This window comes from Zerene cesonia, chromosome 17 (genome assembly GCF_012273895.1).
Source record: "Zerene cesonia ecotype Mississippi chromosome 17, Zerene_cesonia_1.1, whole genome shotgun sequence".
Lineage (NCBI taxonomy): Eukaryota > Metazoa > Arthropoda > Insecta > Lepidoptera > Pieridae > Zerene > Zerene cesonia.
In genome coordinates, this window is record NC_052118.1 from 6,758,199 (window position 1) to 6,782,118 (window position 23,920).

General features: G+C 32.2%; 4 protein-coding genes across 6 annotated transcripts in view; 2 read left to right on the forward strand and 2 right to left on the reverse strand.

Moving 5' to 3' along the window:
- LOC119833239 (zinc transporter 1) overlaps window positions 1-243 on the reverse strand; it is a 12,952-nt gene extending 12,709 nt beyond the window's left edge. The window contains exon 1 of one of the 2 annotated variants that reach the window (XM_038357168.1): window positions 72-243. The gene's annotated coding sequence lies outside the window, so the exon portion shown is untranslated. Of the gene's footprint in view, window positions 1-15 lie in introns of both variants that reach the window. The other variant, XM_038357167.1, reaches the window with a different exon arrangement.
- Window positions 244-1,545: 1,302 nt separating this feature from the next.
- LOC119833413 (intracellular protein transport protein USO1-like) lies at window positions 1,546-9,669 on the forward strand. Its single transcript, XM_038357406.1, has 19 exons — window positions 1,546-1,570; window positions 3,606-3,688; window positions 4,285-4,347; window positions 4,425-4,530; window positions 4,661-4,767; window positions 4,839-5,019; window positions 5,339-5,487; window positions 5,913-6,034; window positions 6,112-6,274; window positions 6,517-6,699; window positions 6,973-7,088; window positions 7,157-7,265; window positions 7,502-7,652; window positions 7,764-7,903; window positions 8,441-8,556; window positions 8,644-8,761; window positions 8,923-9,129; window positions 9,279-9,513; window positions 9,598-9,669. Exons 4-19 carry the CDS (start codon window positions 4,428-4,430, stop codon window positions 9,618-9,620), a joined length of 2,223 nt encoding a protein of 740 aa, XP_038213334.1. The 5' UTR covers window positions 1,546-1,570; window positions 3,606-3,688; window positions 4,285-4,347; window positions 4,425-4,427; the 3' UTR covers window positions 9,621-9,669.
- A 42-nt stretch (window positions 9,670-9,711) lies between these two features.
- On the reverse strand, window positions 9,712-15,262 carry LOC119833412 (golgin subfamily A member 6-like protein 1). 2 transcript variants are annotated; one of them, XM_038357404.1, is made up of 15 exons: window positions 15,015-15,262; window positions 14,767-14,866; window positions 14,590-14,693; window positions 14,055-14,226; window positions 13,703-13,848; window positions 13,432-13,562; window positions 13,044-13,194; window positions 12,748-12,930; window positions 12,556-12,671; window positions 12,235-12,482; window positions 11,866-11,981; window positions 11,650-11,771; window positions 11,300-11,411; window positions 10,735-10,974; window positions 9,713-10,503 (listed from the first exon to the last, which is right to left on the reverse strand). In XM_038357404.1, exons 3-15 carry the CDS (start codon window positions 14,650-14,652, stop codon window positions 9,805-9,807), a joined length of 2,499 nt encoding a protein of 832 aa, XP_038213332.1. In that variant the 5' UTR covers window positions 14,653-14,693; window positions 14,767-14,866; window positions 15,015-15,262; the 3' UTR covers window positions 9,713-9,804. The 2 variants fall into 2 exon arrangements, with proteins under 2 accessions (XP_038213333.1, XP_038213332.1); XM_038357405.1 differs by lacking the exons at window positions 13,703-13,848; window positions 14,767-14,866; window positions 15,015-15,262 and having other exon boundaries at window positions 9,712-10,503.
- A 3,770-nt stretch (window positions 15,263-19,032) lies between these two features.
- LOC119833384 (cingulin-like) overlaps window positions 19,033-23,920 on the forward strand; it is an 8,812-nt gene continuing 3,924 nt past the window's right edge. Inside the window, exons 1-15 of the mRNA XM_038357370.1 lie at window positions 19,033-19,069; window positions 19,583-19,728; window positions 20,250-20,303; window positions 20,397-20,444; window positions 20,526-20,652; window positions 20,874-21,217; window positions 21,389-21,602; window positions 21,903-22,033; window positions 22,121-22,251; window positions 22,363-22,510; window positions 22,706-22,888; window positions 22,972-23,087; window positions 23,164-23,399; window positions 23,488-23,624; window positions 23,727-23,845. Coding sequence (XP_038213298.1) covers window positions 19,033-19,069; window positions 19,583-19,728; window positions 20,250-20,303; window positions 20,397-20,444; window positions 20,526-20,652; window positions 20,874-21,217; window positions 21,389-21,602; window positions 21,903-22,033; window positions 22,121-22,251; window positions 22,363-22,510; window positions 22,706-22,888; window positions 22,972-23,087; window positions 23,164-23,399; window positions 23,488-23,624; window positions 23,727-23,845 — 2,171 coding nt within the window. The remainder of the gene's footprint in view (window positions 19,070-19,582; window positions 19,729-20,249; window positions 20,304-20,396; window positions 20,445-20,525; window positions 20,653-20,873; window positions 21,218-21,388; window positions 21,603-21,902; window positions 22,034-22,120; window positions 22,252-22,362; window positions 22,511-22,705; window positions 22,889-22,971; window positions 23,088-23,163; window positions 23,400-23,487; window positions 23,625-23,726; window positions 23,846-23,920) is intronic.

Sequence of the window (23,920 nt, forward strand, 5' to 3'; positions counted from 1 at the left end):
AAATTTTAAACTTACCTCTACAATCGAAGGTTCTGCTTCTATTAAAACAAACTGTTTAAAGTAAAAGCAATGTTCGTCATGGCACAGTTTACTAAACACGGGTCGGCAGTCAGGCACATATCAATTGTATTGTTTATATTATTTTGACGTATTGTTGTTGCGCTTTCGGTGCGGCCGCGACGGGGTGCTGCGCCGGCGTCGGTCACGGCACTGACGGCTGCGCGGGCAATCCACGTTATCGACAAGCCTCTCATACGATAAGCGAACTATCGAACTTGTTAACTTTTCTTGCATACTTATTGCAAACAGCCCGTAACGTGCAATAATTGATGTTTGCACCAAACTACAATGTAATGTTATAGAAAACTCGGGTCAAAGCCCTTATGTTCGCGTTGTGCCAGCTAATACACGTGCTGTTTGGCAATAATTAAACTAAAAATATCCAATTAGTGTAAAATCTAAATGTACTGTATAAATTATCACTACATAGTGTAAAGCAAAGTCGCTTCTCGCGTCTGTCCCTATGTATGCGTCCCTATATTAGATCTTTTAAACTACACAACGGATTTTGATGGGGCTTTTTTAAATAGATAGAGTAAATCAAGAGAAAGGTTAATAGCATCTATTAAATTACTCCGAATTTAACGCGTGCAAAAGCCGCGGGCAAAATCTATAAAGTTTATGAATAAACAAATTAATATTTAAATATTGCCTGTGTAGCGGAACGTTAATTTTTTCATTAAATTGCGAAAATTTATTTTCCAAAATTTTCCGCAAGCGTGTGGGATAGCTGTTTAGTAAAACGATTCGCTATCGGGTCACGGTCGAACGTCGTTATTTTAGCGGCTCCGAGCGCGGCGCCCGCGCATTGCTGACCAAAATATCGTTATTCGTTACATCGTTACATTGTTAATGAAGTTTTTATCTTTAGTGTTATAAAATCCATACATTTTAGTATCCAATAAATAAAAAATCAAGTTCTGCCACAATCACACAAAATAAAGGATTCAAGACAGTACTTGTGTAATATATATAGTATTATGTTACCTGTGCTTATGGTAAGAATAAATTTAGATGCCATCTTCAATGGAAAGGAATATTAAAAATATCAGAGTAGATGCTTTGTTTGTTCAAAGCATTTTTTGATTTTTATAAGTTTATTTCGTTCTTTCTTTTTCCAAAGTATACTCTATAGTATAGAGTCTATTCAAATAGTTAAATTGATCAACCTAACATAGAAACTGAAACACATGAAAGTTACGAACAGAACAGGAGAAGAGATTAAATTATATTTGTAAACAAAACGTCGATTTTATTTCGCTTCTATAATGTTATTAATATACTTTGTATTACGTATTGTGTCATTATACATAAATATTATATAAATCTAGTTGTTGAATAATTAGGGCACGTGTAGGTACTTATAATCTAAAGCTGTGCCAATTGCGTTGTTTTCAATGGAAATAATAAAATGAAATAATCTCAAGAGTCGATACTTTAAAGAGATCTAGTTTATAATAAATCATTGTTTATAAAAATCTGGCTGTGATAGTTTTTATCTTGCTCAATGGTAATTAGATTACTTTTAAATTTCACCCCTCTTCCTACGGAGGGGGGTAAAAGATTTTTTTGTGTTTGAATTTAATATGTTTATTTCTTTGCCAAAATATTGTAACCTTAAGTAGTTTGTTTAATTTATTATTATTATATCCATCCATTATATCAATATTAAATAGAGTTTAAGGTCAGTTTAAATTAAAGGTTTTAAGAAAAAATGTGACAAAATAACTGTTCAGATATAATTTGTTTTTTCTAACAATAAAAACCATTTGTAATGCGTAATTATTTAGGGCAAGATTTTAACAAAGGGGAGGTATTGGGTGTCATGAGGACCTCGATCCATTTTAATAAATATATAGAATTTTTTAAAATCTTAAATCAAGGCTAAATATCTTATAAATGTTGCATAGGTCATAGATATTATTTGGAGGCCATAATTTAATGATAAAAATTATCATTTTACGTCGTGGAATATACTTAATATACCTAAAGATAAATCATGTTGTGTTGCTATGCATTAGATTACGTGAAGGTTTGATTTCATTATTAAAAATACTCTTTTCTCGTGAATTATTCTTCATTCTTCGTTCATAATTCACCAAATGTCATTCATCAGTTGTGGGTTGACAAAATTAATAAGATTAAAGTACAAATAACATTTATTTAAAAACATAATGCTCAGATCAGGCTGTAATTCGAATCCACTACCAGGTCAGTACAGTAAATAAACGATCCAAATTGATATCAATCGTTATCTTATTGTAGAGCCTTATGTCGGACAAAACTCCTTCGCGGACAAATGTTCTTCATTGTTATACAAATTTTAATCTATATTTTCTTGCGAGCTTATTTAGACGAAATAAGAAAACAGTTGTTTCATTATGTTGTTAATGTATTGAAATTAAAAATTGTATGTACTGACATATTTTTAGATGTAGGTAAGTAAATAATGTTGTAGGTAGGTACCCAGTACAGTGTACAGCTGTGGTACAGCCTTCTGATAATATGTTCGAACACTCTATTAAGCAATATTATACTTTATATCAGTTCAATGGAGATTAGCCCTATCTATACCACTTCAATTACAGAGTGATAGCGTAGGTGAAAATATTATTTTGTCTAGTAGGCTATTTACTACTTAAACCGATAAGAGAACAATTTAAACACGAATTTAATAGCTGTGTAATTGTATTTAGGGATTGATAACACGTAAATGTCTCTTCTTCAAGGACTGTTTGTTTTTATTTGTTTATTCTACTTTTCTTTTCTGTATATAATCATTTTTAGATAATACAACAAAAATCCTATACTTTTTAAATATTTTTTTTTCAAAAGTGGAATTTTCGAAGCATTGTTGTTTATTCTTGCACTGCAAGATGCTCTAATTGGTGGTCTTTGGCTTTGCTTGTTTCATCTGTATACTCTCCTATCTAAGTTATTGATAATCTAGTCATTAAATTACAGCCATTTTAAAGGTTGAGTACGCAAATCTTATTATTATATTATGGTTTGAGTATGGTTCGATTAGGGAGGTAACAACAGTTGTTAACTGTCTCAGGTTAATATTTAGGACGGTATCATAAAATTTCCATTTATTTATCGATTACATTGTACTATCAAATCTTTCGTATTAGTTTTGGGTCTTAGTTTGGGTCGTAGCATTAGCCTATCTATACCTGTTTATTTGTATAGATATTGTTATTGCTGTAATATAATGTATTAAAACGGTAAGCGATAAAGAAATAATTAATAGGTATACAGATAGTATTTTTTGGCCTTATCACATGATATTGTCTCGTACGTTAGCACAAATATATGCAATATAATCACTATCGGTCATTGCATCAGCCCATATGTCTTGCCACTGAAGAGCCTGGTCAAGTGCGAGTTGGCAGATGTCACATAACGTCGACCTTTTTCCGACCCGCTTAATTGTCCCATAGAACACTAGCCTGTCTGAAGATAGGATCCTATTAAGGATATAAAAAACACTTACAAAGACAGGGAGTTATTATATTCCCTTCATAATATAAGATTTATTGTAGATGGCGACACAGATAAAAAGCATCCGAGGCCGACGACGTACAAAAGAGCCAATTCTTGCAGTCCTGTCGGTCAACGACCACGCGTAAGGCTCTTTAGTCTTTTAGAAGATAAAAATAATAAGTATTGAGCACTTACCTTATCCTTTGTAAATATTCATAACCCTGTATTAAGTATTTTGATTCCCAACAATTCATAAGATGATCAAACAGTTTTGCGGTATGTAAATTCGTCAATAGTTATATCAATATGTAAAAAATTTAATACATGATTCCAAAAAATAACATGTACGTATGTCTGATACGAACATAAAATTTTAATTTTAACTCAAAATATTTCAATTCGAAGAAACAGCTCCAACAATTCGATTAATTCGTATGATGTATTGTTGGTTCTTGGAAGCAGGACAGGGCCGAGATGAAATTAGTAAATGGTCATTTATTTTAATCTTATTCGCTCATCAAATTTTTTTTACAAATCTTTAAATACTTGCTTACATTTTGATTTATACCAGCGCCTCGCAGGTATTGTTGATAGTAGTTATTAAGATGTTTTTTTACCAAAATGTCAAAAATAATAATTTTGCATTTCTTTATAAACCTAAAGTCATACATTTAAACACACACCCCATTATAATATATGTAATAACCTAAATATTACATTAAATATCTTTATTTTTAGAGCCCCGCTTTAGCAAAGAAAAGCATTAAGGATAGAAGATGCCAAAGCCTGTCACCATCAAATGTAAGTTTATGTTAAAAGTATTTTAAAATGTAGTAGCAAAAAAGTAATAAATTTTAATTTATGATTTTTTTATATAGCAGATGACTAAAAAATCGTTGGAACATATAGATTATGGCGATGACTATGCTCCCGAAAAATTAAATGTCTCGCAAAGTTCACAAAATTACATGTTTCAAGAACCAGGTTTCTATTATTTTTATTTTTTACTACACAGCGCATGTACCTGTTTGAATATAAAATAAAATAGATTAAAAAGTGTATATTAGAATTTTTTTATACAATTCGGATCATGGACATAGAGATTCATTGACAGAAAAAGAGCTCGCCATGCCGCACTGCTTGGTAACAAAAGCCCTCCGCGCTCTGGCTACTAAAAAACGAGACTTTTTTAAATTAAGAAAAAATTTGCTCAACCAGCAGGTACGTTTCTTGCTTAACTCGATTATTACAAATGCGAAAGTAAAAAGAATAATTGGATCTATATAATTTAGAACATGTTGCTGGAGCAATTCGCAGCATTAAAAGATTTAGAGAATCGAGCTGGAATCAGCGATGAATCACTAGGTGAAGTACGAATTCTATCAGTGTCAGGTTGGCCACCGCACGACCTGCTCCTGCTCTTGAGGGATGATCTCGAAATACCCCTAAAGTCGGATATACGAGGAAGTTTGGGTAACAGTTTGAATATATCGTGACGTTTTTATTCTTTAAATAATAATAAAGATGTAGAGGATATAAGATTCATATTAAACATTAGAATAATTAGTATTTTCTTGTGTTTGGTTTTACGCGAGTATTATACATTTAGAAATTAAAAACGTCGGGTTAATAATATAATGAATAAATCGCGTTTAAAATCCGTTAAAAAGTTTTTAATTTCTAAATATTAGAATAATTAGATATTGTATCACTGTCTAGACAACTACTCTATCCTTCCACGTTTATCAGCTGAAAGAATATAAAACGTTTCTTATTTTTGGTTTTACAACAGGCCCTCAAGTCTTACAGCAGTTACAGGCTCAACTTAATCCGATTCCTGAAGAAGTTTTGGGAATGGGAGCAGAGCTGATGGCGCGAAGGATTGAACTTTTGAATTTACTTCGATGCAAACATCGTTGTGATCGTTCTACTTATCTTACGGTTGAAAATTATATGCTTCTATATAATAGCTTATATAAAAGCCCCGATAATATATTTGTTTTAAATTTTATTAATGATTCAAAAATATATGCAAGCCTATCTATAAATACATTTCAAGTAAATTTATACTTTCCCAAATAGTTAAAAATTCATCACCAGTATGTATAGTATACGTTACATGCAACGGCATACAGTTTTAAAAGGTAAATAAAAAGCTAGAAAACAATCAATCTTAACAATCAATCCGCCATGAATGGGCATAAATTACTCAAAATTTATAAATAAGCCTTTTTGTTCTAAATATTTATGTTTTACCAGTCCATGAATAATTTATAAGCATTATGAATGTCTAGAATCAATAGTTTATTTGTAACAATAATAGTATCAAATACAAAAACAAACAAGAATTTATTTGTTTTTTTAAGAACTTAGAATGGAAGACTAAGAATATGGAATTTGATACTGAAACTGAAAAACTACACAGACTTGTTGCTGGAACAGCGGAAAACTTGAAGGCGAAGATAACATACTCTATGGACTTGGCTAAGTATATTTAAAATAATACATAAATACAAAGTTATTTTCATTTTATATAACATTATTCTGTTTCTTTTATATTTTTAGAGTACCTTGGCTAGACAGGGATGCATTTATGACTAAAATTGAACGTTTACAAAAAGAAAACTCTCTACTTCAATTGAAAATCGAGGAACTATCGAAAAAGGAGACTCAACAAGATACTAATAAAAATCCAACACCAAACGTGGACAATACTCCTAATTATCAAGTAAGGCTATATTTGTTTAATATGTAAGTTATGTATATTGAATAAAGTATTACATATAGATTCATTTACATATATGAAAAAAAACATATCAATATATATATGAAACCAACAGCATTTCATTAAAACAAGCTGGATAATCACTGAAAGACATAACAGAAAAGGTAAATATTTAAAAAGAATATTACTCCTAGCAATTGAACAACTTCTGTAAACTTGTTGTTTAAATACAATCTTTATTTCAGTCCTTATGCGAGGAACTATCAAAAGAGCGAGCAGCACGAGATTCAATGAAGGAAGTTTTAACAGGCGCTGAAAGTATGTTGCGGGTTGCTCGGGCTCGTATTGCAACACTTGAGAAACAATTAAAAGACACGCGTGTTGAATTAGAAACAGCGCGGCGGAAGCATAAAGACCTAGAACAACTTGTGAGTTAACTGAGTGACACTTACGTTGTTATGTAATTCATATATTTCCGAACGAATAACTGATATCTATCGAACGTTTTTTGTGATCATGTAGCGTTTGAAACCAAGCGACCTTGAAAGATATTTTTAATAGATTTCTGTAAGAAATCCTGTGTCCTGAAAACGATAGCATTAAAGATATGTTTTGTCACTGGAATTTAAAATTAAGCATTTTGTAGAATCCAAGAAATTACTTATTTATAGAAAATATGTTAATAAACCTTTTTATTTAAGTATCGTCATCGGGAAACGAGCTATGACGCACGCTCTAGAAAACTCTTGGAGGTATCGAAAACAGGAGAAATAACAATAGATACTTTATCCCGTCAGCGTGATGCATTGGAACTTAGGTTGGTATTAAAAATAAATAATAAGTAACCGAATAATTTAGTAATCAACAAAATGGAATGCATTGCAGAGTGAAAGAATTAAGAGAACAAGCAGAGTCAGCGGAAAAGGAGGCTGAAGCCCGGGAAATGGAACAAAAAATGCGCAACGAGACACTGCAGGCGAAGGTAGCAGAACAGGTGCCATGAAGTTATACAAAGTATTATTGTGTATAGAAAAATAAATAGTAAAATTAGACATTCAATTTTAAATCTAATAGCATTTTTATGCCTTATAAATATTAACGTTAAAATATTTAAAGTGTTAAGCCCATCCCTCCTCATACTTCGAATTTTTTCTATTTTTTAATAACGATTCAAAATTAAATGTCTGTAAAATTTGTTCGCTCGTGATTTAACTCTCTGTCTTGTAACAGGAAAAGGGAAAACATGCAGCTGAAGCTCGTGTACAAGAATTAGAAGCACGAGTTAAGGAACAAGAAGAACAATTACAATCATTGCGTGAGCGGTCAATGCGTCTAGTTGATTTAGAACGAAGACGTTGCTTTGAATATGTACCATCAAAAGGTAAAACTTTTTTGATGTATTTATGTGGTAAAAATCGTAAAATTTATCTTTAATCATAAAAATCACAAATAATTTTTCGTAACCTTTTTTTATTTGTGCTCTTCTTTGTAGAAAGTGAACCATCCGATAGAGAAACTGATATTTGGAAGGAACTTCAGGTGACAAGGGTAGCTTTATCTCGGGCTGAAGATGAGTTGCGTCAGAGTCGTGCCGACAAGGAGAGCTTTTTAAATTCCCTTTCGAAGATTGCGGTAGCTATTTTTTAACAAATGTTGTTTTAAATTACACGTGTGTTTTTATAAGTACTACTTAGCTTTGGAAGTTTCTCAGCTTCAGTAACAAATTTGTCTTAAAGCAACATGTGCTAACTTTGCCACTTATGGTTTAAATGTATAATTTATGTAGGTAGAAGAGGCTGTTTGTGCGTTGATAACATGCAAATTAGAGTTTTATATTATGTAGCGTTTTTTATTGACTTGCATCTTGTTTCTGAAAAATTTTAAATAAATATTCTTAGCTACGCTAGATATATTTATCGATTGCGACAGGCGGAAGGTAATGTTTTTCGAGAGTTTATAACTATGTATGCATGTAAGTATGTATGTATATAAATGTATATCCATTTCTGCACGCCTTTCAGCGCAAGTCGCTAGACGGATTTTGACATAGGCTGTGGCATAGGCTATAAAAATAAGATCGAGAAGAGAATGAAAGATCGTAAAAATAACATTACAATAAAACTAAAAAGCAGTCAATTTTTTTTATCATAATAATAATTCTTGTTGTAGCAAGAAGAAGGCGCTGATAAAGAAGATAAATTGGCGGCTGAGTTATTAAATAGAGAACAAAAGATTATGGCACTTCAACGTATTATAGAGGAACAACGTGACAATGAAAAGATTATGTAAGCATTAAAATTAATGTACATAACTCATTCCCCGTGTCTCTTTAACTTATGTTACTGAACTTATAACGATAATAAACAATAAAGGGAACAAAGCATGACTGAGTACGAAAATCGGCTGGCCGCTTTGCGTCTGGAGGTAAAAAGATTAAGAAATTACGACTGTTATTCCAAAGAGACGTCCTATCAAGATTTACAAACCGAGGTATTTAAATGACGTTATATTGCAAAACCAGTATTGATTTTTAACTTTATCGCTTTTTATTTTTCTTAATCTGACATGGATCGCTGTAAAGAGCCTAGAATATAGAATAGATTTATTATTATAATCCAATTTAAACTTTATTGCTCTAAAAAATGTTTCAGTTACTAGAATTGCACATGCAAGTCGAAACGCTGTCCCGGGAACGCTCGGCGCTAGTTACCGCTGCCGCATCTCGCGCGCTTATGCTGGAGCGTCATGAACGAGCTGCAGATTTGTTCGCGAGAATGACGAGAGCGCGGAGGGACTTAGCTGCTCATCTTAGTGGACAAACTGATCCTCCAGCCATGGACGATAATGTCCACCCTGAGGTGTATATTTTATTTTTTGGTAGACATAGAAACTTAGTGGTAGTGACAGTATTAATTACGGAAAGCTCTAAAGTTTCCTTAGCACAATTTGTCAGAGTTGATAGGCACGAGTGTCCATCTAAATTGATTTTTTTTTATTTGTTAATCAGGTGTCCCGTTCGCTGTCTTCTATATGTGCTTGTGCGGCTGATACTTGGTCAGCTTTACGTGCTGAGCGTGCCAGAGTTCTCCGCTTAGAGAGCGCCGTACTTGCTCAAAGTTTACAGCTCGAGAGAGAGGGTCGAGTACGCACACAACTCGAGCGCCGAAGAGCTATTTTAGAACGTGAAATTTTACGTGCTAGACATACACCGACATCTCAACCGAAAATCGGAACTAATCCAAGTTGGGTTATATGATTTTTGTTTCAATATAAACGCAAAAGATGTATTCGGCTTATTAATCAATATTATGTCTTTTGTTTTTCAGATTCGAGCATTTTCTTTGAATAATACTGGGACGTGGGGAAAGTATTACAAAAGCTGCTATTTCCTTTAAATTTGCTATTGTTAAATGTGGGTTTAAAATAATAAATAAAATTTTTAAAAGAATACAACGGCGTTCACATATTTATTATCAGCAATTAATACTAACAACAATCACAAAACAATAACACACAGACGATGGCCATATAGTTTACATTCTATGACTAGCTAGTTTAAGCATTTTATATTGCCTGTCATCTTTAAAATTACTTTGAACAAACGGAGGCAAATTGCGAGTTATATATTTGTCCTTTGAATGTCCTACTGTAACTGTCTCACGAATAGGACGTGCAAATGTATTTTTCCTATCGCAACCCGATATCCATTTAAGGGTTTCTAATTGCGTAGTTTTTTTCCGATTGACACTTTCTTTTTTGTCTTTCTTATAATTAAAAGGCTTGTTTTCGAAATTATTCATATTAATATTTTGCCGGTTCTTTTCATACTCTGGGTCGAATAACTTCTGCCTTGAAGGAAAATCTTGTTTAAGCTGCTGTTCTATGTGCTTACTAGTACATTTATTTCTAGGGTCATTTTCAATATTATACTCGTATTGTTGTTCGAACGAATTCCCTAACTCATCTTCAAGGATTTCAAATAAAGTGTCCAGATTTTTTGTTCGAGACTCATTGTCATTTCTATCTTCCATATACAACTTATATTCTTGATTTTGTTGCTCTAGTATGTCGATTTTCTCATCGTTGTTTCGTTTTTGCTGACTTATATCCCGAATTTGGTCTTCTAAAGTTAAAATGATCTTTTTTAACTGCGATATTTGTCCTTTTCTAGTATCTAAACTATTAATGAGGACATCAATTTTTTCCTTTTTCTCTACGAGTTGTCTATTTAACTAAAATTTAATAGATCATTTAATTTAGTATTTACACTAATATATTAATAAATATTATAATTTTTGTATGATTGTAAATTCAGAAACTAAATGACCGCTATATTCTTACCCAAAAGGAAAAATTGCATTATTTCTGAAGCACTATGCAGTTCATGTTTTTTATCTTAGTTCACCCCCGTAGAGCTGACAAGCCACTCGTATTACATAAATAAAGACAACGTACAAACTCACCTCGGAATCCTTTTGAGACCTAATTTCTAAATTATTCCGCAACAACTTTATAATATTAGCTTGCTCTTCCTCCTTTTGCGAAAGTACTTTAATAATTTCATTATTTTGTTGTAACGCATGTTCTTGTCGTCCAATTGTTTCCATATGTACTTCCAAATCTATATTTCGCCTTTGCAGTGTTTCAGCAAGTTCATTGTTATGGCGTGTTATTTCTTGCACTTTATTCTTTTGTAGATTTAGCTGAAATGTAAATTTACTTTTATTTTTCTTTTTTATATCATCAGAAAAAGAGCTGGTGGGTCTTCTGAAGGTAAGTTTCTGTAGGCGCTTTCACCACCCATGAACTTTTGCAGAGGCGTACGTTACACCTCTAGTAAGGGATTACTGACGCAAAATGAGAGAAAAAAGCTATGGGCCCACCACGCTCACCGAATGATACAGCAACATTTGCATGCTACTATTTCACACCTATATTCGTTGGTGGTTTGGTATCTTTCCCAATGCGAGCTGGCCCAATTCGTGCCGAAACGAAAATACATGTTACAATAATTTTTGTGCTACATACCATTTCGCGCAGATCATTAATATTTTCATATTCACCAAAGCACTCTTGTAATTGTAAAATGTGTGTTTTAAGAGATGATAACTGTTCTTCATAAAGCTCCATTTTCGACTCGCTAAAATTAAAAAGAATAAAGGCGGTAGGAACCCCAGAAAAAATTAGAGAGCTTTGAAAGGGGCGATGGCGATGACTATTATGTTAAACCTTGTCTACTAGTTACCATTGATTCTTGAAAAGATACAGGGGCAAGATGAAAAAGCATCTCATCATTTCATATTTATTTAAATAAAACGAAACCATGCTTAAAATTGAGGCCAATTGACTTATTTAAACCTATAAAAATATTAACGAACCTGTCACGTAGCTGTTTTTCTAAATGGGATTTCTTGTTTTCTAATGTACTAAGGCAATCATCTTTGTTTTTAAGATCATTCCTTAGTCTCTCTTCAATCATTCGAGATTCCTTGAATTTTTCCTACAAACATAAACAGTTTACAGAACTTATGTTCTCTTATGAGAGTGATCTTTCATATTTTAATTAGAATGCTATTTTTCAAAGTAGGCTTTACCTCAAATTCTTTTATTGCATTTTCTTGATCTATCAAACGTTGTTGATATTGCTTATTCTCTGATTTTACTGTTAATAATTCGCTTTCAACAAATTTTAACTTTCTTTCACGTTCGCCTATAACAATAATAATGCTGTATTTGTAAGCTTTTAAAACCATTGCTTAAATGGACCGCGTTGCCAATTTTCTTCGTAGGTAAAACAGCTTTTAAATAAAAGAAAGATATTAAGTAGAAAGAATACTACTTATAACTTATAATATAAATATTTATAGTCAAACGAGGTAATCAATATTTAATGTGAAATTTAATCTATTATTGAATATATGATTTAACCTTATTTGCGGCTCTTAACAAATAGTAATACATACTGGATTGCGTTTCCAATTCTTGTAACTTCTGAGATATATCTTTGTTTCGCAGTTCAGCTTCAACAAGTTGAGCGCACTGGGTCTCAACTATTTCTTGTAAACGTTTCTTCTCATCAATCTCTATGCTATATTTTTTCTCAGCTTCGATCAGAAGACTTATTTTGCTATTCAATTCGTGCCTTAAATTACTAAGAGATTCGGTGTAATGAGTTGATAGTTCTTCAAGACGTTTTTCTAAGTCCTCTTTTCTACTCGGGAAAATATAAAGTTAAGCCATATCTCATTGAGATTTTTCATAATTTAAGAAATGTATGAACTTACTCCAGTTGCAGCTTCTCTCGAGCATCAGCAATTTCTTCTAAATGCGCTGTATTCTCCTTAATTGATTCGTTTAATTTGTTTAATTCCGTATCGAAGTCACATTGAAGTCTTTCATTCTAGGGGTAATTTGAAATTAAATATTATTGAAATGTTGAAAATAATCTTAATTTGACCATTTCAATTAAAGCATACCTGTTCTTGCAGTTGCAATACCGTTCGTTCTAGATTTCTTGTTTGAATTTGTGCTTGATTTAAAGCAGCTTCCAAGTTAGTTGATCTTTCTTCTTCTATCTTGACTTGACCATTACAACGCGTTAAGCGTTTGCGTAATGAAGCACGTTCCATTTTCTCTTCCTTTAATTCTTTTTCTAATTCCTGAACACGATTTTTGGTTTAGTTTTACAACTTACAAATGCCTCATTTAACTTATGTATTTTAACAAAATGTTAGATTAAGATAAATAAAATATGTATTGATCAAAATTTTACCTCAATCTTAGCCCTATGATTTTGAGATTTCAGTTGCTCAGCAGTGTGTAGTTGTTTACGAAGGTCAATGATTTTAGAGTTCAATTCCGACAATTCGTAAGTCAATTGCTCATTTCGTAACTGAAGAGGCATTGTTTCATTAATGCATTTTCTGTAAGGTAAGTAATCTATACTAATATTATAAAAATGAAGAGTTTATTTGTTTGTTTGTTTGAACGCGCGTATCTCAGGAACTACTGGTCCGTTTTGAAAAATTCTTCAGTTTTTGATAGCCCATTTATTGAGAAAGGCTTTAGGCTATATATGTACCACGAGCGAAGCCGAGGCGGACCGCTAGTAATGTTATAAATTAATTCAAATGTGAACAAACGCTCATACATATAACTACCTTAAGAATTCCATTATTTCACCAAACTCTTTCAGAAATTCGTTTTGACCAGTGTGCAGCAAACCATTAAGCATTTCATTTTCCGAGTTAAATTCCTTCAGTTTCTTTGATAGTAAACCTGTGCTGCACTCCTACAAGTAGAAAATTTACTACCTAATAACTGGCTTCACTTTTGATGTAATTTAATTGGAACATAATTTTTGTTATCATCATGGACCCGGCTTTATTTCGATTCTGTTGTATTTGCAGTTAGATAATTCGTTTAACTAACCTTTTCTTGGGTCATTAAGTTTTTAAACCAACTCGTTAAACTTTGCTGATGAGCTAATATTTGCTCACAAGTCGTAACTAATTTCATCGGAATCTTATTTATTCTATTAATATCGATTGGAAGTTCTTGCTTTGCTGATAGATTATCTAAAAATTGATAATTATTTATATAATTTGAGCAGATTTTTATATACAATTTATAATCATAAATAGATACTATATGTATCTTATCAAATACCAAATTGAAATTGGCTATGAGCAAAAATAACTTGATGAGTCGCTATGACAATAAGGGAGCCGTGACCATGTTTAATCAAACCTTATTTAATTAAATAAAGATTAAAAATATAAACCATCTTTTGTCCGTTTTGATTCTTCGCAAAGTTGTAGCAATTGTGCTGGAGACATGTTAGAAACATTCATCACTTTCAAATTTTCCGTTGTTGGCAACGATGCCTTCTGCCCTAGTTTGGATAGTTGCTGTTGCATTCCTCGAAGTGTTGCATATACTTGCAATATAGTATTCTACAATTTAATAAGATCTTTATTAAAATAACAGACTACCTGACGGTAAGAATAATTATTTTTGTACATGATTTAATATACAGATATGTTTATGATAAGCCTTTTAATTGCGGTCTCTTTTTCAATTTCCATATCCGAGATTGAACCCCTAAACCTATAAATTGTTACATTCGATTTCTCACAACCGCAGATGACTAAGGCTTTAAATCAAATAATGCCACAAGGCATTTAATGTTATATGCAATGAAAGAATAAATAAAGAAATAAAAGACATTTCTTTTAATGGCATGCCACACAATGAGAACAGAAAAGCAGTATCATGAACGTTAAGACTATTAATAAATGTCATGACACAATTATAACCTGCCGATCGTTTAATTCATGTTTCATCTTCTCAAATTGAGCTAGTTTCTCTTGCCAATTCATTTGTAGCTGCACTACTTTCTCACTTCGCGTTGTAATCGATTCTGAAAATATTTTAATATGCTTTATTTTTACATATTTTTGTACGTTTTAAAAGACATGAATAAAAACTCGAACCTTCGTCGTTCTCCGTAAAAGTTTCATTCGAATCATATAAGTCGTACAAGTATCCAAAATCATCTTGCGCCTCTAATTCTTCACATCTTTTTATTGTTTCCTAAAGTTTAATTATTGAAAACGGTTTGAATAAAACCTTTGCTTTAAATAGCAGGAAATAATGGAAAAAATTTCGATATTTCTACACAATTATTTAATCACTTGAATAAACTACTCAGACGAGAAAATAATTGTACATATTTGAATACCTGATCCGGAAGTATTGAAGTTTTAATATTATATGTATTCCTCGACGTGTGTTTCTGGAAACCAAATATTTTAATAAAATACTTAAGTACCTAGTCGCTTGCGGCTTGTAATTGGGCCTAATAATTATACTCATTTTGATTCATACATAAATGCATTCAGAAACAAAAGGAATGTTTTGTTTAAGAAGTAATTCTGTACCACGTACAAAAAATTACGTAATGAAAACCGCATTATAAATAAATGAAAATGATCTGCATGTGATATGGAAAAATACATTATGAAGTGTCATTAATTGTCGTTGCGATAACACACAGTCTCGGAATGTAGTTGCAAAAATACAGACAAAAAAATTTGGTATATGTCCTTCTGTTATTTAACCTATTGTTTGGTTATTTTTTGAATTGTTAGATCATTGTTTAGAAGAAATAATAATATTAAATTCTTCACAATTTATAAATAACTATGACGGTAAAATAATCCTACTAATATTATAAATGCAAAAGTTTGTAAGGATGTGTGTGTGTTTGTTACTCTTTCACGCAAAAACTGCTAAACCGATTGCAATGAAATTGTGGTACGTAGATAGCTGGACAACTGGAATAACATAAAGGCAATTTTTTATCCCGAGATTGATGCAACTAGATCATCTAGATTCTAGATCAATGTAGAAATAAATCAATTCAGAACAAAACAAAACAAATAGAGCCCCTGGTATTCATGTTAAACATTTGATCAATAATGTTATTGGAATGTCAACGCTCCATCAACCCTTTAGGAGGATCTAATTATTTCAAGAGATGTGCAAATCTATTGAATAAAATGTTTCAGACCGTAATCTCAACGCTAGAACTACTCCTACTCCGGGAAAATAAATCTGGCTATTTGTTTCCCATAATAAAATAAACCTGGTACCTATCTATGTTTTAATTTTTTATAAGACAATGAAAGAGAATAAAACATTTCTTTATCTGGCACAGAAAATATTTTATTTTATTTTAAAATATTTTAAGAGAAATTGAATTAAAACGAAAAACTATGTGACGACGTCAAACACACGGTATAATAGTAAAAGTTTCAGTGTTTAACAGTACTTTTTTTTTCATTTAAAATTTAAACTAGCTCCGGAAAAAATGCATTCCTCCGTAGATATGAATGACGTCATTTGGCGCTTACACATTTTAGAAAAAGACGAATGAAAACCTCAATATTTTGAAAACCAAAAAATATGGGCACAAAGTGCGTCGTTAATTCTGGATCTCGGAAAATACCTCATAAAAGTTTTTTTGTTTATCACCTGTTTTACGGGTACTGTTATCGCCCTTGGTGTTCTATGAGACGGCAACACATCAAATTTTTGACGGTCATTAACGTTCCGCCTCGATGTTGCTAAAATTTTCTGAAAAATGTTTATTATTGTTACAATTGTATTGTTTCTTACTCGTGTTGTTTCAGCCGTCACAGAATCCGTAACTAATCCATGTGATGGATTGTTAAATAGCCTATGTAGGTACATATATAACACTATTTAAAATTATTTATTTTTGTTTAAAGCTATCTTTGAATACTGGTAAGACTACTTGCGTGAGATTTTTTATAGCAGATCAAACAAAGGACCACTTAGGTGGTCATCACTGCCCACAATCACTAATTATAAAATAGATAAAACCGATTGTCTATCACCTTTTGTGTATCCGTTTCCATGACGCGAATCATTCGTTGTGCAGGTTGGCTTTGCAAAACTTGGTTGATTTCTTCTTTCACTCGATTAGCAGACTTCGGTCGAGTTTGCTGCATAGTAACAAACAATTCATCATTGGTTGTTACATAAGCCTTTGTATTTTACAAAATTTATAACACACTAGCTGCGCCCCGCGGTTTCACCCGCTTAAGTCCGTATCCCGTAGGAATATCGAGATAAAAAGTTCCCTATATGTTATTCCAGTTGTCCAGCTATCTACTTACCAAATTTAATTGCAATCGGTTCAGTTGTTTTTGCGTGAAAGAGCAATAAACACACACACATCCTTACAAACTTTCGCAATTATAATATTAGTCGGATTATTTTTGTCATAGTTATTTATACATTGTGAAGAATTTAATATTATTATTTCTTCTAAACAATGATCTCACAATTACTAAAAAAATAACCAAACAATAGGTTAAATAACAGAAGGACATATATCTTAATCTAATACTCACTTCACCAGAACGGGGTCGCGGCGAGTTTCTTGCGTTGAAACGAGGTTGTTGTGATGTTTCCAGCTTGCTTTTCTTAAAATGAAAAAAAAAACAAAATACAAAACATGCAAAAAACCCTTAAAAGCACTATCACGAAGACCAAATCAATTTTCCATATATAGGAGTACTACAAAAATCAATTGGTACTGTATTTTATTCATATGGTGACATACTTATATTGAATTATTATATTGTAATATAACCCTAACACTTTCACTTCTTTAATTCTTTTCGACTTATATCACAATAATTCAAATATCAAAATATCTGTATAAATACAAACAGCAATTACTAAAATTATTATAAAATGTGATACACATTACATACTATCGGATCGACATTGGCGTTAGCTTTAGATCTAAGCTGAAAACGCTGACGTACCGCTGGTAGACGCTGTGGTATCCGAGATTTCTGTTGACTAGTGTGCACATCTGTAATTTGATTTCAAATCTCTATTTAAATACTTTTATAGACATCTCGATCATTCAAAATATCTGTTAGTATTTTATTGTTCGGACTGCTAGCCAATTTGTACGAATTATATTTGTAAATAGTTACTAGTCTGTAGTATAATTTCTTGTCATAAAATCCTGAAAAATATAAAAGACTAGCAAACCCGGCGAACTCCGTTTCGCCACCAGGTGGTTGTATGTGAAAAATGATTTTCCCGCTTTTCTGCAGAATTTTTTCCTGAATTTTCTTTGCCATAAACCTCACGGCGCCCGAGACCTTTCCAACGAATGCAAAACCGTGGAAATCGGTTCGTGCGTTCTGGAGTTATAGCGTCAGGAAGGAAAACCCGACTTATTTTTATATAGTAGATTGCTATTCACCTTGTGTTTGAAGATCTCCAGACATACCTAACTGTCTAAAACATAATTAATAATTTTCAATTAAAAATCAACATAACAGAAATTTTAACAAACATTAAATTAGCAACGAATTAAAAAATAAAAAAATGTTACAATGACATTATATTACGTCAAAGAAGAAAGCTTAGTCGATTTTTAGATCAATGAGTTTTGTTAAGAGTTATTTAATTTATTATGCGAATTATAAAATACTAGGTAATTAAAGGTAGTTACATGTGTGTTGCGGTACTAACAACATATATATCAGCTGAAATACCATCGCAGGTCAAAATACTTTTCTATGGTTTCTTGGGTAATATATATATATTTTTATATTTAGATATTATTTTAAAATCTCGATGAAATTATCTGCTAATTTACGTATTTTTTATTAATTTCTGTTTAATTTAACATGGTTAGAAAAAACATAGTTAGCATATACATATAAACTTGATGATAAGGGTGGCATAAGTGGTTCTATAAATAGATTAACTTACATATAATAAGCATATATTGTTATAGTTAGTTGTATAGATACCCTCTGTATTTATTTTTAAAGTTTATTTTAAATTTTTCATAGTGTTCTTTGTGCAATAAGATGCTATTGTTATGTGAGCTATTGTATCTTTTTTAAAACTATCTTAAGACAAGTATTGAGAATTGTTGTCTTAGAGAACAAATGAAATGGTTGTAATTCTTTCGCATGATATAGTTACAAAACTTGACTGCAAGGAGGTCTCAATTTAATGACATTAAAACCAACAATTAAATTAAAGTGCATGTCAATTTTAAAATCAGAATAATAAGTAATGACATAAGAAGACATTTTATTGCAGGTTTCCGCTTCACACTTTTGTATATTGTATCTATTATCTAAATTAATTTCGTAGTTTTGTCTACATTTTGGCCTTTTGCAAATGAATTAACTATGTCTACTTCAGTAAAATCCATAAAAGATAAACCTCGTAAGTATATTTCTGCATTTGGAAAATTAAGGACATGATTAACATGAGCATTTACAAGCACATCCAAATATTCGTATTCGTTATAATATAGATCGTATAGACTTAGATTCGTTTAATTTTAGTGTGGTAAGAGTAGCTCTAATATCTTCTTGTATATTATGACTATCATAAATTAATATAACGCGAAACTTTGGCGTATATATATTGCATCATTAATTTAGAATAGCAACTAAATTATGGTAAATGTGATGTTATCACATTTAGAAATGCTTGCTCCTACTGTCTAAATGAATAAATTCTTACGTGTGTAGAATGGCCAGTTTCTTAAGCGTTACAGGGACATTGTGTTTTGGTAATAGTTGTCGCATCTTTCCCCAACGTAAAATCAATTGTATTCGAAGAATTGGAAATGAGAAGTACGTCGCGAACTTGAAATGAATTTCCCTTTTCCGTAATATGATGTTATTAAGACATAGATATTTATATGTATTACTCTTTATCTTCTGATCACAGATGCAGCATCGTCGCGTATCACACCAAGACAAACGGTTGCGTCAGCCGCGCGAGCCGCCCGAAATGCCACCAACAGAAACCTCGCTCTGCCCAATACTCAACGTTTCTCCCCAGCAAGGGCTCCACCGTCACCCGCTACTTCTAAGGTAAGTGTTTACATAATCTTTAAATATTAAACACATCCAATAGTATACAAAAGTGTAAATAAACATTGTCTATATAATTGTATTTTTTTTTATATCGACTTACTTTTTTTGGAAGCGTATCGGGCAAAGTAATGAAACGGATTGCCTCATAGATTATACACTTATATGCTGATTGCCTGTTTCAATAACTAATAATAATCTCCGATATCTGAATACTGCATTCGACATATATCAACACTGGTTATTTTTATGCCATAAAAGACATATGAGTATATTTATTATATGTTTTGGTATTATTTTGTTATATGTATTACATAGGTACGTCAAGCCATACCAAACTGGACATCATTGACATCTTTTTCTCTTTTTTTCTCTTTTCATCTAAAACAAAACCTGTAAAAAAAGTCGGGTAACTCAGTTATCTCTTCATTACATCTGGTAATACACATTAAATTATTTAATCGTTCAGTGCAATTGATGACCTTAGATTTCAAAGTTCAATCAAGATCTTTATATTTCAGATAAAAACCGCTATTCCACGCAGTGGCAAATCAGATTCAAAAACCGAACTTAAGGTAAATGCATGTATGGAATGCATATAATATATGCATATATGGAAATAATTATACACCTTATTAATTAATTTTAACTCATAAATTCTTTTCAAGGTAAATAAAGTCCGTGAACCAGAAGTTGTAGCAGATTCTGATATATTTGTGAGCATTTCTTTAAACTTTAGTTTCTCCATGGGCATTTTAAATAGGTACAATTTATTAATCGCAAAAATGTTCTCGTAGTTTCTGCATAATAAGGAATTAGTCCCGGAAGAAGCAGGGAAACGAATTGAAGAATTTGAATCGCAAGACAAAATCAATGAAATTACATCAGAAGACGTTCAAAATAACCTTGACCCAAGTGATAACGGTATAATTGAAATTCATAGGGCTTATTTAATTTTATATCACACCATTTTAATTTAATTACACGTTTTTTTTAGATATTCTTATAAGCATTGATGAAGCTAATTATAATGGTTCAATTACGATAGATCCTGAAAAGCTCCAGCTTACGAGTGGTAAATATTGCTAACGTTTGGTCGATTTTATCGTATATTAATTAGTACAGTGTATTCTTTGCTTATTTAGAAAGTGAAGAAATATCGCGTCCACAAACGCCGGTGCTTAGTAATCCTCAAACACCAAACACCGTATCTAGCCGCCCACAAACCCCTCGTCTACCAAGCCGACCAACCACGCCCGCCCAATCAGCACAACGTAACAACACCCCATACAGCCGTCCCAATACCCCACAAAAAGCCACGTCATTAATGCGACCGAAAACTCCATCAAAACTTGCACCAGCTCGACCGACGACTCCGATAGCATATAATCTATCGAGATTACCCGGCAAAGACGATGATATCAAGGCTACGTACGTTGCAAAACAAAAGCAATTTCATCGAATGAAAAAGGAACTAGATTTAAAACAGGTATCATAAATATTTATGAGAAAATACATAATATAAAATAGACTACCTTATTGCGCTATTACAAATTAATACATTTGTACATATTTGCATATTTTTAACCCAGTATTACTCGCCGCTACTTCTTATATGTACTCAGTCGAGATAAAATTTAATAGTATTTTTATTTTTTAGCAAGCCCTATTAGAAATGTTTGACCATTTGCGCAATTTACGTGAGCGTATGATAAACGAGGGTATATCTGCTGGTGGAGAAGGAGTATCTAAATTGGTATTGTTCAATGTCGCTGATTGGACGGCTGAAGAAATAACCCAGCTCTGTCGAAGTGCTGCCACTTCTTCAATTACTGATGGGGCTGTTGAACTGTTCAATACAAGTGTTTCTATAGGTTAATCACTACATATTAAAAACCGAAATAATAATAAAATCGAATATTAAAAACCGAGGTCATTCGCCGCATCTTTCTGCGAGTGTTGTCTGTAGTGAAATCAATGACTGAACTGATTATCATTTTATTTTCACCAATATATAGCGGTGTTTTCATAATGTTTTAGTATGTAATTTGTGACTCGGTGAAAGCCGTGGGTGGAGGTGAGGCAGCTAAAATATCATTAATTACGAATATTACTTAATGCTCTCAATTAACGAAACTGATATTAGTGATTCAATCATGTTTTCTTTCATATAGATGAAGAAACGTTAGCCGATGTTGAAACCAGAGCTCTGAATATACCAGCTTGTTTTGCGGACTTGTGTTTGAAAGCATTTACAGCGCGACAGGAATTGATTGACTGGATGAAAGAATATTTAGAGAAAGAGGTATGTTACAAATTGTTGTACGATTAAAAAGCAGTCTTAAAAATAAATTTTAATAGGCGAAAACTAATTAATGTGGCCAACTTTTAGGAAGATGTTGACAACATTGCATTAGACAGAATTGCTCTATACAATAATCAGGGGCTGCAAATGTGCGAAGCACTGCGTGATTTGAAGTCCCGTGCTGACGAGGCAGTGGATACTATCACAGTGCTTTCAAAGTAACCATATGTTTTACTTTAGAAACTTATGATTTAGAAATATTAATATTATAAATGGAATACCTCAATAGAGATTTCTATTTGAACGATTACTTACTATTTCATTTGTAGACGTGCATGCCGAGAAAGAGCTACACTATTATCTGTCGGAGAATCCTTAGTCAGAGAAGTAGCGCGCCTACGACATGATTTAGAGGAACGAACAACACCCAAAGTTGATGTGACATGTAACGACACCGAAACAGCAAAAATCCTGGATGTAATAAAGTTATATTTTCATAAAATAAAAACAACAATAAAAATAATAACAATCTCTATTAACAAAAACAGTTAAATGTTACATTGTTAGAAAAGTAGAATTAGTTTACATACAGTGATATCCAAACAGGGCTGTTGCCTGTATCTTGGACATCAAATTTGTGTACTTATATACTTCATTTATGTTAAATTAAAGGAAACACGTAAAGAACTAGAGGATGAACGAGCAGCAAAAGGATTGTTAAAAGAGAAGCTCACTACGACTGAATCCCAATTACGACAGCAACGTTTAAGAGTATCTAAAATGGATCGTCAGTTGCGTGAAGCTGAAGCGAGCATTGCCAGCCTTACTGGCACCGTTAAAAGTCTGGAAGATCAGGTACAAATATCGAGGAATTAAACAGTAAATAAGGTATTTATATTACGGCAAAGCCATCTCAGCCAGTTGCTTTATATATTCAGAGTCGTCAAAGAGAAGTGCAACTAGAAGCAAGAGCAAGAAAGTTGAAAGAGTCACTAAAGACGGGTGAAGTAGCGAGTAATCATTTGGCACAGCAACGAGACGCTCTTCAGGCCGAGTTATTACTTTTAATATTTTTTATAAATAAAATTATAAATACTGTAATCTTCTTACAAATGTTATTTACATTTTAGGGTCGCTGATTTAACAGAACAAATTAAGAACATGACATCTCAGCATAAAACAGCGATACAAGAGTTTAATAATAAGTTAAAAGATTTAACTATCACGTTAGAAGCAGAGCGGGAATCATCGCAAAGAGAAGCAGAACTTAATAACGAGCTTAGAAATACACTAACAGAAAGTCAAAATACCATAGAGGACCTTAAAGCCAAAATAATTGAACTTGAAAATAGTAGACCAAATCCTGGTAATTACCCCTTATTAGAGTAGTACGCCTTAGTAGAGTAGTAGTACTTTATTTGGTAGTCGTAATAATATTTCAAATTTGTATGCAGATTTGCCAACGGAGAGAGAAATGGATTTGTGGGCAGAACTTCAGGCAACCAAAGACACGTTACGCATAGCTGAGGAAGAAGTAATAGCATCTAAAAGAGAAAAAGTTCGCTTCTTGGAAACGCTTACTAAAATTACAGTTAATATATTTTTTTAATCCTATTAAATTAAATTTTTCCATGTAAATTCATATTGACATATTATAATAATGATGATATTTTGATATTTCCACGACAACAAGGAACCGGAGAACAAAATGGGTCTTCAACAGAAACTGGCAGCTGAACTACTAGGGAAAGAAGAGATAATTAGTAAAATGCAAACACAGCTTAGAGATCTAACCAAAAATATTAAACTGAAGTGAGTCGTTACTAATAATTATGGATACGTACATACTGTGTATGATCTATGAATGTTTCAGAATTATTCAGTTCA

Excerpts from the sequence above, each read along its gene's own strand:
- LOC119833413 (XM_038357406.1), top strand. The coding sequence starts at position 4,428 with ATGACTAAAAAATCGTTGGAACATATAGATTATGGCGATGACTATGCT. Across the intron at positions 4,531-4,660 it reads TTACATGTTTCAAGAACCAG|AAAAAGAGCTCGCCATGCCG; the intron begins GTTTCTATTATT and ends ATTCATTGACAG. Across the intron at positions 6,275-6,516 it reads ACAATACTCCTAATTATCAA|TCCTTATGCGAGGAACTATC; the intron begins GTAAGGCTATAT and ends TCTTTATTTCAG.
- LOC119833412 (XM_038357404.1), bottom strand. The coding sequence starts at position 14,652 with ATGAATTGGCAAGAGAAACTAGCTCAATTTGAGAAGATGAAACATGAA. Across the intron at positions 11,412-11,649 it reads GAAAAACAGCTACGTGACAG|CGAGTCGAAAATGGAGCTTT; the intron begins GTTCGTTAATAT and ends TTTTAATTTTAG. Across the intron at positions 10,975-11,299 it reads TTAATGATCTGCGCGAAATG|CTAAATCTACAAAAGAATAA; the intron begins GTATGTAGCACA and ends TTTACATTTCAG.